The following is an 18448-nucleotide window of genomic DNA, read 5'->3' as shown; positions in this document are numbered from 1 at the left end:
TTATGAACCAGCTGAGAGAAGGCAGACTAGTCTGTTGTGTAAGAAAAATGGTCACATTTTTAAGGCAAAATGACACCTTTTAAAGTTACTTCAATTGCAAATATTTTTGTGTTTCTTAAATTACTCTCATAGTTGTAGATCTGCATTAATATAGCAGACTTCCCTTGAAATGCATTTAACAGGAACCTGCAGAAGGAGAGTGTGCAAAAGATTTGTTTGGAGGCAAACTCACCTCTGACATGATTGCAGATAGGCTGGGACATTCAGACTTCACAGAAATGCAAGAATTAAATTGGGCAAACTCTGACATAAGGTGCGGTGGTTTTCAGAATTGCACTGTTTATAACAGTAGCATTAGGATGCAGTTAGAATGTGAAAATCTGAAATTAAAACTAGTGTTTACCAAATGTGCCAACTGGTAACTCCCTTCTGTCAGCCTAAGGCTAAATGGAGAAGGGAATACTTCATCTGAGCAGTGGCAGCTCCAGCACTGCTGGAAAGCAATGAAAACAGCCTAAAGGTATGGAGCTGGTATTCCAGTAATGAGCTGTACAGGCAAAAGGAGCAGACTGTTGCAAGCCCATGCTTTTGGTGTCAGAATCAAGCTAATTTCTTACTACTGGGGAAAGACAACTGTGGATTCGTTTGAGATTTTCATTAGATTGCTTATTTTGTAGAAGCATGTTACCTTTCTTACCAAAAAGCCAGCATATCAGGGATCTGCTCATGCTATGTACATCATTTATATCTTATTTTCTGATATTACTTGTACTCTGATTCCATAATTATATTCTTTACTTAATTCAGAGCTGTAGAGCTGGTGCCGGCAGATCAGTTTAGAAGTGTCAACAGTGTGAATTTACAGAACAACAATCTCACATCTTTCAGTGGATTAATCTTCCTTCCCAATGTCAAGGTGAGTTTATGACAGTCTTTTCTGTTTTTAGAAAAAATAATAAACTAATTTCCTCGGATTGAAAATACATCTTTAATCTCACTCCATATGCTGTTTGTGGTTTTGTAACAACAGTAATCAATTGGCAAAAAGCTGATTGTGACCACTGTTTCAAGTATACACTATTGTTTCACAAAACTGATCCTAAAAAATCAGTGAATTGCACCAGACATTTTAAAGCATTCTAGACTGACCAATTTTATTTCTCAAAAACGAAAATTCTGAGTCAGAAAAGTGTAATTGGCAAGTTTGCTAATGTCTCAACAGTGGGGCATTCATTTGATTAACTGTGTTTCCTTTGTAAGGTACTATGTCTGAATTACAATCACATTGAATCAATACTGCCTGGACAAAAATCTGCAAATGAGTTAACAAACAGGCAGCAACTGCACCGAAAGGTGATCTCTAGTGGTTATGGACAACAAGAATATACCAAAGGAAGAAGGTACCAGAAGCTTTTAAAGTATGCTTGTGTCTCATTTTTAGCCCACTGAGCAAGGAAGAGATATCTTCAACCAGTAGCTGGAAGTTCCTTACTGTTCTGTTTTGGGTGTTTTATTGTGCTGCTGTGGGTACTGGTTTTTGTATTCATTTTGCACACTTATAACATGTTTGGCATCATCTACTTGGATTTTCTGTCCTAAATTCTTTGGGTACAAGTTGTCAGGCCAGTTCTTCACCAAACTAACCAAAATACCAGTCTTTTGTCGCTCATCCTTTGGATCCTGTCACACAGACATCTAGGCACACCTTGACATTTATTCACCTTTCTACAAAGGATTTTGTTTTGAGTAAGGGAACCTTCTGCCTTCCTCTGGCTGCTGGTTTCATCTGGAACAGCGTGGTCATGTACTTCTATCAGATTGATATTCTGATATCATTTCTGACTCACTGATATTCTGTGCTTCATTCTTCAGGTTAATTTGTACATTATACTACAAAATGTTATCAGTGTGAAGAATATGGTGAGATAGATAGTATTGCAGTCTCTTGAGCCTGATTTCTGAAAATACGGCTGCCTTGTGCTATGTATTATTCTGATAGCCATCACAAACATTTATTAGAATCAATTTGTTCAGCCAGTTCAGGATAAAATACCTTTTATGACCATAAACAAGGCTTTTGTTTGTTCAGCTAAAATTCAGAGAGTGGTCTCTGAATAGGGTTTGGATTTTGTGTGGTCCTGTGTGCAGCCAGGAGTTGGACTCAATGGTCCTCGTGTGTCCCTTCTGTGATTCTCCTTTCCTTCTCTTATTTCATAAGTAAGAATAGGTCATTCATTTTCCAAAGGAGATGGTTATACCTCTTCTTTCTTCCTTCTGCCATCTACATTAGGTCATGTGTTCTAAAGAGCTTTTTCAAAGTACTTTTCAGTTTCTAATTCTCATCTGTACACAGGACTAAAACTTCTGAAACCTATCAGGATTCATTTACTTTCTCCTGCGTATAAGAAAACATCCATAGCCAAATTCAGTTTTATCATATCAGAAAAGACTTCCAAAGTCACCATGCAGAGTTCCCCCTACACAGTGGTCAAATTTTATGAAAGTAACATTTACAGTGCATCAGAGAATCCTGCAAAACCTACTTGTTACGTGCATACTTCTCAAGAGCTCACCAGAATCTTCTTGTCTTTATTTTTGCATATGCTCAACATCTGGGGTGTGGGAAACAATGAATTTGATTCACATTTTCTGTGGGAAAGGAACACTGACAGAAGAACACATGGATACGGGGTGTTTGAGTTTCCATCATAACATGACAAATTTTTGTGCTCATTTTTCTCTTGTGAGAGATGAACGTTTTTCACACAAACTGGAGACTCAGAAAGGGCCTTAATTACAGAATCACAGTGTCATAGTGGTTGGAAGGAACCTCTGGAGATCATCCAGTCCAACCCCCTGCTCAAGCAGGCTCCCTACACTAGGTTGCAGAGGAAAGTGTCCGTGTGGGCTTTGAATATCTCTGGAAAAGGAGACTCCACAACATTGGTTCGCAGCCTGTTCCAGTTCTCTGTTCATATGAGCTCATGTTCATATGGAACTTCCTGTGTTCCAGTTTGTGCCCACTGCCCCTCATCCTGTCCCTGGGCACCACAAAAAGGAGCCATTTCACTCCCCGCACTTTAGACATTTATTTATAAGCACTGATAAGATCCCCTCTCAGTCTCCTCCAGGCTGAACGGTCCCAGGTCTCAGCCTTTCCCCAGAAGGGAGATGCTCCAGGCCCTATCCATCTTTGTAGCCCATCACTCTCTCCAGTAGTTCCCTGTCTTTTTGAACCTGGGAGTCCACAACTGGACACAGTGCTCCAGATGTGGCCCCACCAGGGCAGAGCAGAGGGGGAGGATCACCTCCTGCACTCTGCTTAATTTTTGTAGCCTGTTGGATAAGCCTGTGTAAAGCATGAAATATACATATGTATATGTATGTTTGCATATGTTAACACAAATTATTTTTACAAACTATCCTACAGTTTGGGTATCATATCTTTGGTGAGGCATGAATTTAACCAAGTAATGACCACTAGCTCCTCAGTAATTATCAAGATTTGGTATTTTTATGAAAATTGAGGTTGCTAAGCACATTGTGTCATTAGCTGGGTTGCAAGGAAGTAGTAAAGCTAACATTAGAACTCTTTTTCTCCTTCTCTTTTCCAATCTATTTGCTCATACTGTGTACTTTCACATTAGATGTAACAGGAATGAAGATTTTACAAGCAAATGAGTGGAATAGAGCCCGTTCATTTATTTTGCCCTACTGTCATCTGGCTTTGTGAGAATACACCCAGTGATTACCATGAATATTTTCATGAATTAAGCTGCAGTTTACAGCTGTTTCCTTTCTCTGCTCTCAGATTGATGTAAACAAATGAATGCTTTTTAAATTTTATTTCCATGGTCTTGATCCTGAAAACTTCTGTTCCAGTATATGCAGTAGTTCTACCTCCAACTAGAAGACTTATTTCATTTCTTATCAGATTTCTCTTCTGTGTTCAGGTGTAATTTTTGTGAAATCTGTTCTAGTGAAACTGCAGTCATCTATACATGCTTTTCGTAATTGTTTCTTCAAGTGGGAAAAGCTAATATTCCTTTTTTCCAAGGAAAACCATGATGTTATATTCTTGTTTAATTTCTTGGTTTAGGGATGCAGGGTTTGAAGAAAATCTGCCTCCAATAATGCAGAGTTTGGAAGTTCTTCATCTGGGCCATAACGGAATTACTGACATGGCCTACCTACAGCTTAGCAGGCTAAAAAACCTGAAGTTTCTATTTTTGCAGGGTAAGTGATGATAATTTTTCTTTACGTTAATTCGAGTGTTTTACAGTACTTCCCTTATGTCCAGTCTTACCTGTGTCTTGAATTTGTGGTGCTCTTCTCTGGTCTTGGCCCAATGAGAATGATGCCCTATCTTTAATTCTTACCATGGCTGTAAGCTCCCTCAGCTACTGAGCAACGAAATTTCACACATTTACTCTTGGTATATTAGGAAATTTTATCAGCCAAATTGAAGGACTTGAAGGTCTCCAGTTTCTGCAAGAGTTGGTGCTGGACCATAACCGCATTAAAAGAATTTCACAAGGCTCTCTTGCTGGACAGAGTGGTCTTCAGACGCTAGATCTAGAGAAAAACCACATACGAGAACTGAATGGTTTAAAGCCCTTGGTAAAATTACAGAAACTCTTTCTTCAATTCAACAGAATTCAGGTAGGTTATATTTTTGTTAATGCTGTAGATTCAATGGACTAAATGTTGTAGACTTCATTCAGACAAAAATCCCATTTTCTTCTATGGATTTGCCTCAGTAAAATTACCTGTATTTTCCCCCAAATATATACAGCAGCTGCAAGATTTCTGAGAACTCCTGACATAACAATTTTTTAACTTTAAAATTTTTTGTTAACATTTGGGCAGGAATTATCTGAATTAGAGAAGCTTCAAGTTATTCCTGGTCTCAAGGTGCTCTCACTGCATGGAAATCCAGTGAGTATGATGGTTGTCACTGCTACATGAAGGAGATATGTATTTCACCTTAAACACTAAGTATTTACCCTTTACAATTATTGAAACTATTTTTTTTCTCTAAACAGATCATTCTACTATTATTGTTTCAAGTTTGAAAACTTAATAGAGTACACAATGGTTGTACTGACTGGTACCTGTCAGTGCAGCAGTGTGATCAGAAGACACTCATTCTTCAGCATATTCTTCATTGTGCTGCAAGATAAATTTAAAATGCATGTGTTTGCATGAGTGCATTGCAGAGATTATCTGCCTTTTCAATATTCCAAAGCAGGTCAGATCTGTGAAGAAAGGTCATAGAATGTTAAAGGATCTCTGAAACTTTAGATTTTGTTTTTAAAATGGCCCCATAGCAATCTTTTTTGCTGTCGTGCACATCACCCCTTGAAAAAGTCCTGAAAAGAAGTTTGAGGTTTCTTGTTTTCCAGACATGCTCCTGTTCTTCTGTGTAGAACTGTTGGTTTGCCTTTTTTTCTCTCTGAAAGCAAACTACTAGAACACAGTAAAGAAAACTCTAGCCTTTCTGATTTTATGAATAGATAGCTTTGGGACAGAAGACAGATAACACTGCCACACTGTAGAACAGGATTCATTTCCAAAGTACATCTCAGTGGTGCCAAATGTATGAAGAAAATCTGTAGGATCTCAGCTTGATGTATTGAGCACTGCTGAGCTTTAAAGTAGCATCAAGCATAAATGGAAACAAAAATACATTTTTCATTCTTAGTTTGAGAACAAATGTGACTTTCTTCAGTTCTTTAACTTCAGTTGAAAATATAGGTCATGATGCTTGTTTTCTTAAGTAGGCTCTTGAAGATTAGACTGAAAGCTCAAGTTCTAAATGCTTAAGTATTTTTACCATATATCTGCACTTCATGGTCTAAAGCAACAGCTTGAAACATATGGAAGAGAGAAGGTGAGAGTATATGCTGGAGAATAACACACATAGTGCAGTCATGGATTCTATTTTCAGTGGACAGCCTTCAAAGGGCTATATAGAGCAGTAAGTTAACTGGTTTCTGCAGTGGGTGATGAAAAGGCAGGCGCATGTCAAGCAAACTGAATGTCACCCAGTAATGGCCAGAATAGTTATATTCTTCTGAGGAAAAAAGCCAAACAAATTTCACTTGGGAAGTTGCTGTTCCAGAGTCTACTTTTTAGAATTTGAGATTTAGACTTCCCCTAAAGGAGACAGAGATGGTGATCTCAGCTCTCTTCTATGCAGTGTGGCATTAACGAGAAGTACTTCACAGGGTAGCAGTAGCAATATCTGCCACTATGGTCCACGCTACAGATAGCATATAACCTTTTCTTTTCAATAACCTTTTTTATTAAAATAGAACACTATTGCTAGCACTTTCTGTCTCCAGCACAGCCTACATCTCAATGCCTCTTCTTAAAAAAGCGTAAAGCTGCTTCCTAGTAAGTTCTTTACAGGGAGCACAGTGCATTTGAATTCTTGTGTGTTCTGAAGGCTACGACAAGTTGCTGCGGTCCTGCCTACTATGATGGCAAAGGTACAAACATTCCCTCAGGTTGCAACTTTGCCAATGCAGTCATTCGTGGTCGCTTGAAGTTGAAAACCATTGTTCAGAGATGTATGGTCATTTATACCCAGTTTGGATTCTGTTTCTAGGAGAGTAATGTTGGTCTGAGGTTTAGTTCAGACACTTAGTAATGTTGCTGAGGTACTATCAGATTGTCTTATTGGATGAGGACCCCATTTCTGAGTTAAATTATATTTTCTTTATACAGGTTTATCTCAAGAAGAACTACCGTTCATTGCTTGTCATCCAGCTGCCAGCACTACAAGTGTTAGATGGAATTGCAGTAAATGCAGAAGAGAGGGTAAAAGCTGAGTACCAGCACTTAGCAAGTTTATAGTAAATGTTACTTAAACTCTTAGGACAATATTCACATCACTTATTCTCCTGTAGATCTTGCCCTAAAATTGCCACTGACTATGAAACCAAAAGAAGGCGTGATGGCGGTTGGGCATCTGCTGCGACCATTGTCTGTCACACTGACCAGTGTTATTACTCGTTATTTTCTCGTGCTCACCCATCTGTCAGTCTGTCTGCATTCATTGGGTGTGCCTCATCTCCTTTTACAATACAAACACACTGGAACATAGATTTTTGGTAGGATTCACTGTTAGGTTGTCCAAATATAATAATAACAAAGCAGAGAGTCAGAGAGGAGGCTAGCTCAACACGTGTCTCCTACAAACAGAAGGTTCTTTGTCTCTGTGGTTCTCTTTATCACTACAACTCCGCTCACTGAAAGAGTTTGTTGTCAGCACAACTGATCTGTGTTTTCTATATCACAGCATGACATTTCTCTAGAGATTTGTTGGATGAACAGAACTCTTTCCTTGCAGCTCAAAAGACTGCAGTATTCATTTTAACCAGCCTTTTCCACAGAAGGATCAACTGAGAGTAATGAGATCTGGAGTCTGTTCCCACTCTGCTGTGCAAGGCAGTTCTCTCCATGTATCCATTTCATACTTACACAGCACAGAAACAATTCTTTTACACATTTGAAACACAACTATTAAGGATGCTGAGAAGCTTCAGTAAGACTGGATTTACTCTCATCACCCTGGCCAGCTTTTCCTCAAAACTCTTTGCGCAGTTTTTTATAGACAAGAAGCACAGCCAGTAGGCACCTACACCACAAAACTGTCCCACTCCAAATATCTTCTTCAGTTTGTTACTGCCAGAATACTCTCATCACACTCAACCAAGTCTAACCACACCTATCCTTTATTTAGCTCTTGTCAGAAATTTCTTGGCATTAATACATCATTTATAAATAGAACCTTTTAGCATGATACTGGTTTGGAGGTACTAGTAGAGTAAAAGCTATTACTTGATACTGATGTTAGTCACATCTTCACTATTTTGCCACATCTCAGCCTTAACGTTGGTAGTAGATCACTGCTGAAACCAGGAAGGTTAAAATCCCCGTACAAAGTTCTGTCTCAAAAATGAATCTGTCACAAGTGTGTTATCACAGATCTTTGAATGCTTACATTTACATCTTTGCTTGGAGTCTCAGGACCTTTGTAACTTCTTGTCCCAGAGAAACACATTTTCCCACTTAATGCCACAATGCTTATATACAAGAGTTCAAAGCACTTTTGGATTGAGTAATTTCATGTGTAAATGTTTTATTTCAAAACTGACCTGTACTTTTCATGGATATCACTTAAATAAAAACATGGCAGAATGAGCAAAGCAAGAGAAAGCAATAGGAGCAATGTGAAGACTATCTTTAGAGAAATCTCTGTTTTATGTTTAGGTTCAGTGAAGATGTTATATCTCATTAGCTGCAACAGAACTGAGCCATTTTCTCATTAGATCATTCAAGTGGAACAACACAAAAGATCTTTCATGTTTGTCAGTTGCATTTTAGTTGTGCTTTTTAAAGTGCTTGTTAGAAAGCAAGAATTGAAACCGTATGGCGTTGTTTAGGCTTAGAAAGCGCTCTTGATCTTAAGCTTCAAAAGAGATTTTCCCAGCAGAAACACTAGCACTTCCTTTAGTGCTATTTTAGGTAGACACCAGAACACTCTGTACATAATATTATTTTTTCTTTTCAAGCTATTGATTAAATCTCCTTTTAAAATGTTCACTGCTGAATTACAGATGATTTACAGAAGGGAATCAATTGCTGTTGCCATTCGGGTGTATACAGTCCCATCAAAATTAACACATTGGCATAGACTGGCATACAGTTGCTACAAGAATTGGTGACCACAAAGTGAGACTTGTGAACTACTGAATATATATATAGAACCTTCCAAAGGTAATTTTTTATCTGTTGCCCATGCCCTGTAATTGGTTTAAATTTGAACATGCATTATTTTCCATCTTACTAAAAACTTCAGGGCTTGATAGGTTTGCTATTCGAGTTCTTACAATTTAGTTTCAAGCATTTTGGTTTCATAGCCACAGATGCTTTTTCATGCGTACAGCTGGCATGGCTCCTGTGTTTACCTGAAAGCTTTTCTAGAAAGTGCAATACTGAAATCTTAACCCCACTACAGTAAATTTAGAAATAATTCTACAGTTCTTTATTCACAGAAAGTTGACCATGATGGTTTATGCTACTTCAAAACAACAGCAAAAGAAATTCTACTATAAAGACCAAAATAATTAATCATTTCATCTCTCTTTTCTTTTTCTGGTGGAGGATTTCCAAGATGCAAACTCCACAAAGGACTCTGGATTTCCTGCACTGCCAGACAATTTTACAAGACGCACTCCCCTCAGGATCTCAACGGTGGATCTGAATGAAAGCATCAATCATTTATTTGATCTTACATTTGGTCATAAAGTTGAAGAGCCTCTACTGAATAAACCAAATAAAAGTAAGCATAAGCAAATTGGAATACGTTTCCCATTCCTGAACATTTAATGTGGTTTTACTCCCTCATAACTACATATTATATGGCCCATATAGAGCATTTTAGCATGGATACTTCTATTTTTCCTGAGAATCTTGCAAATTTCTCAAAGTTTCTGCAATCTGAGAGTTTCTAATAACCTTCCCAAAACTGGGAGAACTTGTGTTTTTTGGAGTGATACATCTGTGTCAGGTGTTCTTCACATTAGCATGGATCTTCAGATTCAGCCTGAATCATTGTCAGAAGAACTAATCTTCCAAAAGTGCTTCCAAAAGACTTGATGTTATTGCTTTTAATTTGTTAATCAATTTCAGTCTGTAAATGAGTTTTAACTATGCTAGGAAATGATGTCTCACTGATCTGGTTGGAAAATTACAAGCAGAAGAATGAGTGCCATTCCTGATGACTGATAGCTGGAGTGAGGCTGCGCAGGGAGAATATCCATCTGCATTTTGTGTTACAGGTGTGCCTGAGAATCCAGCAATTACAACACACAGTCTTCGAAGCAGCCACGTAAAAAGAGCTCTTAGGCAAGCCAAAGGAGCAACAACTAATCTTAGAAGCAGTTTGGTGCCTCACAGTGTTACTTCTCAAACCAGTCAACTGCGTAAGAACAACAGAGAAAATGTCGGCAGGTGAAAACTCTTACCAACTCTAAATACAGTGTATTTTTCTTTCCTTTCTTAAGAGGGGGTTAGGACCAAAGTACCTCTCTTCCTTCTTCATTTGACTGATGTACAAGATAACAATACTTTTTTCTACAAATGGTGCCAAGTTTTCTTTCTCTGATTCCAGATCCACCAAAAATGTGTTTAATCTCTTTCTTCTGATAAAATTTGCAATGCATCTGTCATGTTCCTAGGAGAACATCCTAGGAAACAATTAAAAATTATTTTAATGACTATTAAACAATGACTAAAACAATGACTATTAAACGGAGTTCTGATAAAAATAAGCTTGTATCTACCAAATCCCTGTTTAATCCTGTTCTGCCACGAGCTCAAAACTTTGTTTTGTTTTGTATTTGTTACCCAGTTTTGTTTAGTAATTAAGAATATTAAGTATGGAAGCAGAAGTGCAAGAGTGAAGCTGTTACTGTGGTTAATTCTGTCTGAACATTGTTATGTAAACAGCAGTATCTTGCTGTTACTTGCTGCCAGCTGATGAAATGACACAGGTAGGTTACACCAGCATTTCTTAGTATATCAAACATTTATCCACTATAAGAAAGTGGACAGCTCTGGCACTAAGACACTTCTATCTTGATGATTAATATTTGCTGCCTAAAGAATCCCATCAAAGTCAGCTGTAAATGAGTGAGGTGACTCTTGATGTAACCAGTATGTGAGCTGTTTGTTTTTGGGTGGGTTTTTTTTGCAAGATTAGTCTCAAATGACATTTTTCTTAAGCATACTTAATATATTTTTATACTAAAAACTGTCATACAGGTCCTGTTTCTTCTTGCTAGAAAAAAAAAATCATTAGCTATATTTTGCCATTGAGAAAGAGAGAGCTAATTAAGGGCTTGTTCCCAGAGATGTTTGTCACACAACCATCTTCAGTTGGTTTTTGGATGGGCACAAACACAATAGGAGTAGTTTCCAAAGGAAAATGTATTTCAGTGAGCAATATGACCATACCTCTAGAGGGAAACACTTTAAATAAACTTGATTTAATCAGGTAGTGCTGTGCTGACTCAGATGTTACAGATGAGAAGGCAGGTCAGAGGAAATGGTATTACAATGGCTGTTCCATGCAGTGCAGAATTCCCCCTAGCCTTGTTTGAAACTGGCGTCTCCATGACTGTATTCTACACTGAATGTGTACTTGCTAGGATCCTTCTGCAGGCACTTCTCTTTGCACTTCTCAGATAGGGTACATGAAATGCTGTAGCAAATACTGTATACTGATGTTTACTTAACTTTTATTTTTTTAATATTGATAAATCTTGCTTCAGCCCGCTGCCCTTTGTTCCATCAATATTCCAGGTACCTTGCAGACATGAGATCTTTTAGGATAGCTGATGTTCCCATAGGAATGTCATGCTAGTGAGCCACTGCACTGCAGAATTGCTTCATGAGCATTTTCCCATTCTTGGAGAGCTGGTTACAAATGTTAAGGGAAAGCAGGTACAAAACAAGGAGCCTGAATCCCTGCTTAACATGCAAAACAACTTTATTTTACCATTGCAGTCTCCACTGCAGTTCCCTGCTTACAGCAGAACATCTGACTTGCTTAGCTTTCTGAACAGTAAAATCTCCCAGGCTTCTTTGTGTTGACTTTAAATATTATAGTTTTATATTTTGATAGAAGGCAAATTCCACCAAGGAGAGATTATAAAAGAAGATCATTTGGATGCAAATGAAAACACCTGTGTTTTAGAACTATTGCTTTTTATCCTTTGGTGGCAGAAAACAGGAGGCAGCCACTCCATCAGCTACTTGTAGATGAGAGTGAAAACAAGACAATACACTTATCTCGTGGGCTCTTTCAGCTCCCCCGTATTGGGTCGGTATTGTTTTTACATCATCACAACTGGAACGGAATTAAAAGCTTTCTCCATATCCACAGAAATCAACAAGATTTACAAATACTTGTACAGTAATGGGAGGTACTGAAGTAGACAGTAGAATCTTGGATCTGCATTTAGAGATTGGTCTCTGAGTTACTTCAGCCAACTTCTGGTTGTGCTTAAGAAACCCATTGTCCTGGGAGTGCACGACGGGACTGATATCATGTTCATATACAAACTGTAGGGGGTTTTTTGTTCGTTTGTTTGGGTTTTTTAAGCCTCCATGGTTTTGAATTGCTCCTTTTTTTAAAGGAAATTAACCAAAAGCCTCTCCCAGCCAAAGTGGCCATAAAAGTCAATAGTAACCATGAAGATGTGAGAAGTTAGAGGAAATTCTTTTTCTTCAGTATTATTACACAGACTTGAGTGGTGCTGCAGTAGTGGCATTTTGTATTTCCATTTTAAGGCTGTCATTGTGAATGTATAATGAATGACATGAAATGGCAATTAAGTAATGAAATCATTTCATTCAGTGGAGCAAACAATTAAACACATGTAGAATGTCTGGATCCTGTGGGACTCAGAGATCTCTTTGTCTTGTTCTGTTCTAACTCACCCCAGTATAAATCTGGATTCAGTTTTCTGGATCTAGTTGCCAAGAAGTCTGAGTTCAGCAGTATTTCTGCAGATCTGCATTGGAGTAATGGAGCATAGTCTGTTCTCTCCATCTTTACTATGCAGAAGTGTTGTCTTCCAAGAGCTTCATGATCGTAATTACTGCTCAGTTTTTACTAAACTGCAAAAGTAGCATGGATTACATTATAATGGATTTTCTTGAAAAGGTGGGAAACTGTAAAAAAAAAATTAATATGTATCAGATCAAGGATTATACTGGCAAATTTACTGTCTTGCTGTTCAGAAACAACATTTCAATGATCTGAAGGAGCAGTTAGTGTCAGTTATACTTACAGGTACACGGCAGGCAGCAGCGCGAAGGCTGTTAACGGACCGTAGACATTCAGGTTGTGGTTGGATCCCCTGTCTGGCTGCCGTTTCCTTTGTCTCGTGTGTAGTTTGCAGGACAGCCACAAGGTGTCTTTGTCGTACCGCTGATTTTCTAGACCAGGGCGGCTAACATATGCTGCCAGTACTCAGCATAACGGAGGCTCTCACTTCGTTTGGATTATGGCAGATTTGCACCTGAATAAGCCAAAGCTGTAGGTCCTATCCTTGCATTTTACAAGGCAAAAATAAATTATTGGTGGTGTTGCAGAACTCAGCAGGGCCTGTGAGGGCAGCACAGCCACCGAGTCAGACAGTTGTTGTTTTCTGTATAATTTGGAGCTCTGACTTCTTGGGTAGTGGATCTGAGAGCGACTGGTTTATTTTTTGTGCAAACAATTTGCATCACCTTGCATCTGAAAGTCACTGCCTGAAAGCCAGAGGAAAGGAACAGCAGTGCTGTCAGGGAAAAACATTTCATACCCAGAGGAGTTCATCCCATAAGGTGAGCCAGCAGGAGAGAAGAGCACATGTGCAGCTAATGGAGATGGAGGAACAACTCAGAACAGGTGGTCTCCCACCAGTGAGCTGATTATAAAAGTACTGTGCTAAGGAAAACGAAGGTGCTCATGCAGATGTGGTGGTATCATAGCCTCGTGTTACTGATCTCTGTACAAGATCCATCTCAGCCTCACATCAGTAACAAATTTTAAGGCAAGACCTAACAGTTGCCTTAAGTGAGAGAAGTGGGGAGGAAAAGGATGAGAAAGAGCTCTTCTTGCTCTCTTCAGAGACCAGACCACTCAGTGCAGCTTTTTGCTCTTGTGCGCTCCGTGTAAATTCAAACCATATAGAAAAGCCCCTGTTTATTCCTGAACAAAAGTATCCTTTGGCATGCCACCTGCTTCCAAGATGGAGAGCGTTGTTCTGGCAGCCTGTTAGAGATGAACAGCTCTCCTTTATGTAGGCTGTAAAAGCACAACATGGCGAACATAAAATTAGAAATACATGTGTGTTCCCTCTAGCTTTACTTTGTTTTCATTGTCTGAACTAATCTATGTGCATAATATTCTTTTGAATTTCAATGCCTTTCAGGGATTTAAAATTTCACTTTTGTCTTTTGCCAGGGCATTTTTAAGTGCAGCACTTTATAATGGAGGCATAATTCTGGTTTTGGGGCTAACTGCTCTCCATTTAAAAACACTTTCAGGATCTCCTGGTTTAGAAAATATATATATATATCCTTTTTGAGTAACAGTATATTTAGAGATGCAGAAGCACGGTAACTGTAGAGGGCACTCATGCTACAAAACTTTTAGAAGAGATGTCTATATGGGAGAAGCACAGGTTGGAGCAGTGAGAAATGTTTAACATTTATATTTGTCTCCCAAAATTGTGACATTTGATAACATTTTGTTTGCTTTTGATTCATGCTCCTTTGCACACAATGACCACTAGTAGTGGCAGAGGATGGCAAAGGGGATGCAGCAGGAGATAAAAGCCTTGAGACCACAGTCCAATATCTGTTCATCTATAGCTTTAAACCTTATTATCTCTGGTTTTCTGGTGTAAAACTCATGGTTATTATGAGGTTCTCTCAATGATGTTGGAGTACACGGGATGATGGAGGCCCTCCTCACCCCCACTGACACATTATGTTCCTGGCAAGCAGCCCCACCACAGCCTTTGCTGTGAGAGACATTAGTGGGGTATCACCATGCTCACCAGGGCAGATCCAGACGTCAGTGGTCACACAGCCCACAGACAATTCAGCAGGAAGGCTATAATTAGGTTGCTGACAAGGAAAGGGATAAACCTTCCAAGTAAAATCCCAGACAAGGATTTAAAGGCTCTCAGTAGTGACACACTCAGTTCTTTGGATGGATGTGCCCAGGATTGTCGGCATTTACTTGTCAGTCTCTTCTGTGGGAAGAATCCTGTACAGAAGAAAGCAAGCCTTCCCGAAGCATCTCTGCTGAGTCTCATACAGCAAGTTTACTTCCAGTAATGGGAACAGATTGCTTCTGCAAGCACTTTTAGTCAGTTTGGCCCAACAAACTGTAGTAGTGCTGCAGCAGAGCAGTTTTCATCCCATACATGCATTGAAATCAATTGGATGTTTTTTCCTGATAGAAAGATGTAGGAGTAGCCCTTAGTCCTTTCTGACTCTTGAGTCTAAAGAACAGTAAAGACTCTTTCACAGAAACACCATTTGCACCCAGGCTAGTTGCAAACATTCCCTGTAAAATACAAAATGAAAACTTAGAACCTGAAGAACACCAATCTGCTACAGAGGCCTCACTTCTGCAGCAGTCCCCTGGGCAGCACTGCAATTGCAAGAGTCTTTGTCTATTGCCTTCTTATTTAATTTTGTATAAAGTTCACCAAAAAAGCAAATAAAACTTTGAATCTCTCCATCTGTATATGAATGCAGACAGTTAAGAAGTAATGCTGCTGCACCATTTCAATAGCTTTTGTCTGCAAAGTGTCATACTTTTCATTTACCATTTAATTCTTCTAAATGGATGTTGCTCTTCTTCCCATTATGGATCTCCACCGCTTCTATGAAACATTATTTGCATAAAAGGAACTAAATAATTGATAGAGGACGTGAGCAAAAGCTAGCACACATCTTGGTAGGGGTTTGCTGGTAATCCCAGCGAGTCTAACACATAGCTCATAGCTTGTTTAATGGGATGGAAGCTGACAGGGTTTTCTTGTACCTCTGCTACAGAACTCATAGCTTCTGAATGACCTCCTTGTTCTTAGCTACTTTTCTTGTTGATCTCGCTGCTCTTTTCCTCCATTAGCGGGAGAATTCTTCAAGGAAGTGATACAGTATGCTACAACTTGTGTTCACGTACACCATAAAACACGGCTGCATCTGAGGCCTGGTGGATTTATTCTGTTGCTTTTAGAAAATAAAATAAAAAGGAAGCAAAATCGTAAACAGATTAAGGGCAAGGTCTGCAAGCAGCTTTCAATTACAAGTTTGTTTGATCTTGAATTCAAACCTGAGTTCGACGTTGGGGTTACAGGCTTGGGGTTTTTTTCCCATGTTAAGACTTCTGTTGGTAAAAATCAATTAAAGCTGTAAGATAAGATGTATACTGAACATCTGAATTTTAGACATCTCCGGTTAGTGAGATGACTGTCAGAGCGAATATGTTTCTAAAAGGAGGATGAGCCGTGGAAGCAATAGATCTTGAAAATAAAGCGTGTCAGTTGTCTGAAAGAAATGATCTAAGACTACATTAAAATTGAATAATTATTTTTTTACATCTTTATAAATTTCTGAAGTGTACATTCTTTAATGATAAGCAGCAGTATTAGGGGAGTCTGGAAACAGCTGGGCTGGTTTGCTTGCTGAGGGAGCCATCTCAGCTGCTCTGACAAGCAAGCTGCCATTTTCAATGCGATCACTTCTGATTGTGAAGCAGTTGTTTTGCTCTTAACTTTGTGCAAATCCCTCTTGGTATTTCTCTTTTGAAAGTAAGACGTATTTCCATATGTCCATAAAAGTTTCCCTGACAATTCAGCATGCTTTCTGGAATGTCTTATTCCTGTTGGGTGACGTGTGAAATGAGGCTGCTTTGTTTATTACGTGACATAATGTAAAACATACTTAATATCCTCAAGCGCTGCACAGATGTTTTTGTGCCAAAAGGAGACTCCAAGTTTTGCTGATCTAATCAGCCTTTTGTTCTCTCCCATTTGGAAAGCCATTTCTTAAGAACTCCTGTTGCTGATAAAGACGTTACTACACGGCTCAAATGTTTTTCTTAGAAATAAACAGTTTTCAGTCTTCTCCAAAGACGAGTACTTGAAAATAAAAACGATTCTGTAAGAATTAATTCTGACACGTTCTCTCTTTGGGACTGTGCTTTAGGTTTTTTGGGAAAAGGCTTTCCATGACAAAAGCCTACTGCAGGGCGTATTTTGTTCGTGTCTCAATATTTTATTCCTCACCATGTTTTACACATGCTATTTCCATTCCTATAAAACTAAGTAGCAAACAAATATATATCGGTAGCATTTTTAAATTTCAGTTCTTATTCCTTTCCATCAATTTGGCTGAAAACAGGTATTTGCAAACACTGGTAGCCTAATTTCTTATGGCCTTTCATTTTTTATGAAGTGTTTTCAAAAGACTTCAATCAACCTTAATGGTGCGTTTTTAGTTAAGGAAACAGAATGGAGAGAAGTCAATTTAAGCTCCCCAATGAACAAGTGTGTACAGAAAAAAAGGCATAAATGGGTTTAGAAAACAGAGCCAGTACAAGCAAAATGCAGCAAGCAGAGCGCTCGGGGAAGCCAAGATATAATGGAAAGAGTAAAATACTGCAGAGCTTTTTAAACTATATACAATTGGAACAATGGACTGGACCCAGACATCTATGTTAAACTGTTAGAAGATAGGTGAAAAGCAAGCTGCAATTCTGTAACCGGGGCCAGAGAATACTAGAATGGAAGGGCTTAAAGACGAAGCAAATGAACATGGAGTAGTTTAGCTTGACAGAAATCAAGTCAAAATTGGTATATTTTGCTGTTTAATTTACCATGTGAAGAACCATCTTCTGGCTTTCTGTATTAAAGGACTATTAGTACCAGCCGCCTTAATGAAGCTCCTTCTATGCCACCTGTGAAATAATAATATCTTGTTTTTTTGCACATCTATTTTTGCCAAAATACCTTAAAAGCATTGGTTAATTAAGTAACGTAGCCTCTGTGAGAATGGGCCATATAGCTACAAAATGTATATTAAAGAAATACACCTGGGAGGCTCTTCACAGTGATTATTTAATTGCCTCCCGTTATTTAAACGCGGTATTAATAATACATCTGATACATTGTACCAAAGCATCACAACCTCTCTGGGAAAAGGGTAAGTACATCAATATTAAAAATCCAAAGACTAAAATAATCCAATCCTGCTAAACCAGTGCTCTCAGATGTCTGGGCGCAACCACCTCTTTGAAACAATCTACTGTACAGTGCACCAGCAATGATCATCACTTGCACGGCAGCGTATCAGTTATACTTTGCTTTTATGCGTGCTTACAGTCGAGTGCAATTGTTTTTAATGCCTGCCTTACAATGTGATTCAATCCATTTGGGTGGCTTAATGCAAAGATTTCGTAATGTACACAGCGACGAGCAGCACTAAGGCAACTCACATAGCACTCATTATTCTTTTAACGGGAATGTCAACAAGAAGAGGAATTAGAGAGGAAATCGCTGTAACTCCAAAAGAACATCTGACTAACCACTACAGATGACATGTTTTTTCCCTTTTTATCCTCTTCACAATCCATAAAGGAGGATTTTTCCAAAACAATTAATTTGGTTGCCAAACCCTTCTTAATTCTAAGGAGATTTAAAACTCATCTACTTGGAGTCTGTCTCATGGAGCTAGACCCACAACCGGATTACAAGCTATTCCATCATATGGCTGTTGTTAGCCCAGTTGCTGCTATGTCATACATAATTGGACCATTAAAGAAAGGAAGAAAGAAAGAAAGAAAGAAAGAAAGAAAGAAAGAAAG

At 38.6% G+C, this 18448-nt stretch overlaps 1 protein-coding gene across 5 annotated transcripts in view; it reads left to right on the top strand.

The window, feature by feature from the left end:
* LRRC9 (leucine rich repeat containing 9) overlaps positions 1-10744 on the top strand; it is a 39751-nt gene extending 29007 nt beyond the window's left edge. For 2 of the 5 annotated variants that reach the window (XM_019615969.1, XM_019615963.2), the window contains exons 24-32: positions 183-313; positions 808-916; positions 1261-1400; positions 4100-4236; positions 4445-4662; positions 4870-4938; positions 6733-6825; positions 9175-9352; positions 9852-10744. In XM_019615969.1, the coding sequence (XP_019471514.1) occupies positions 183-313; positions 808-916; positions 1261-1400; positions 4100-4236; positions 4445-4662; positions 4870-4938; positions 6733-6825; positions 9175-9352; positions 9852-10027 (1251 nt within the window). In that variant the 3' untranslated portion in view covers positions 10028-10744. The other 3 variants (XM_019615968.2, XM_019615967.2, XM_031553728.1) reach the window with 2 other exon arrangements.
* Positions 10745-18448: the final 7704 nt, after the last annotated feature.

The sequence above is a fragment of the Meleagris gallopavo genome, chromosome 5, assembly GCF_000146605.3.
Source record: "Meleagris gallopavo isolate NT-WF06-2002-E0010 breed Aviagen turkey brand Nicholas breeding stock chromosome 5, Turkey_5.1, whole genome shotgun sequence".
Lineage (NCBI taxonomy): Eukaryota > Metazoa > Chordata > Aves > Galliformes > Phasianidae > Meleagris > Meleagris gallopavo.
The sequence above is the reverse complement of the archived record's forward strand: the minus strand, read 5'-3'. Positions and strand labels throughout refer to the sequence as shown.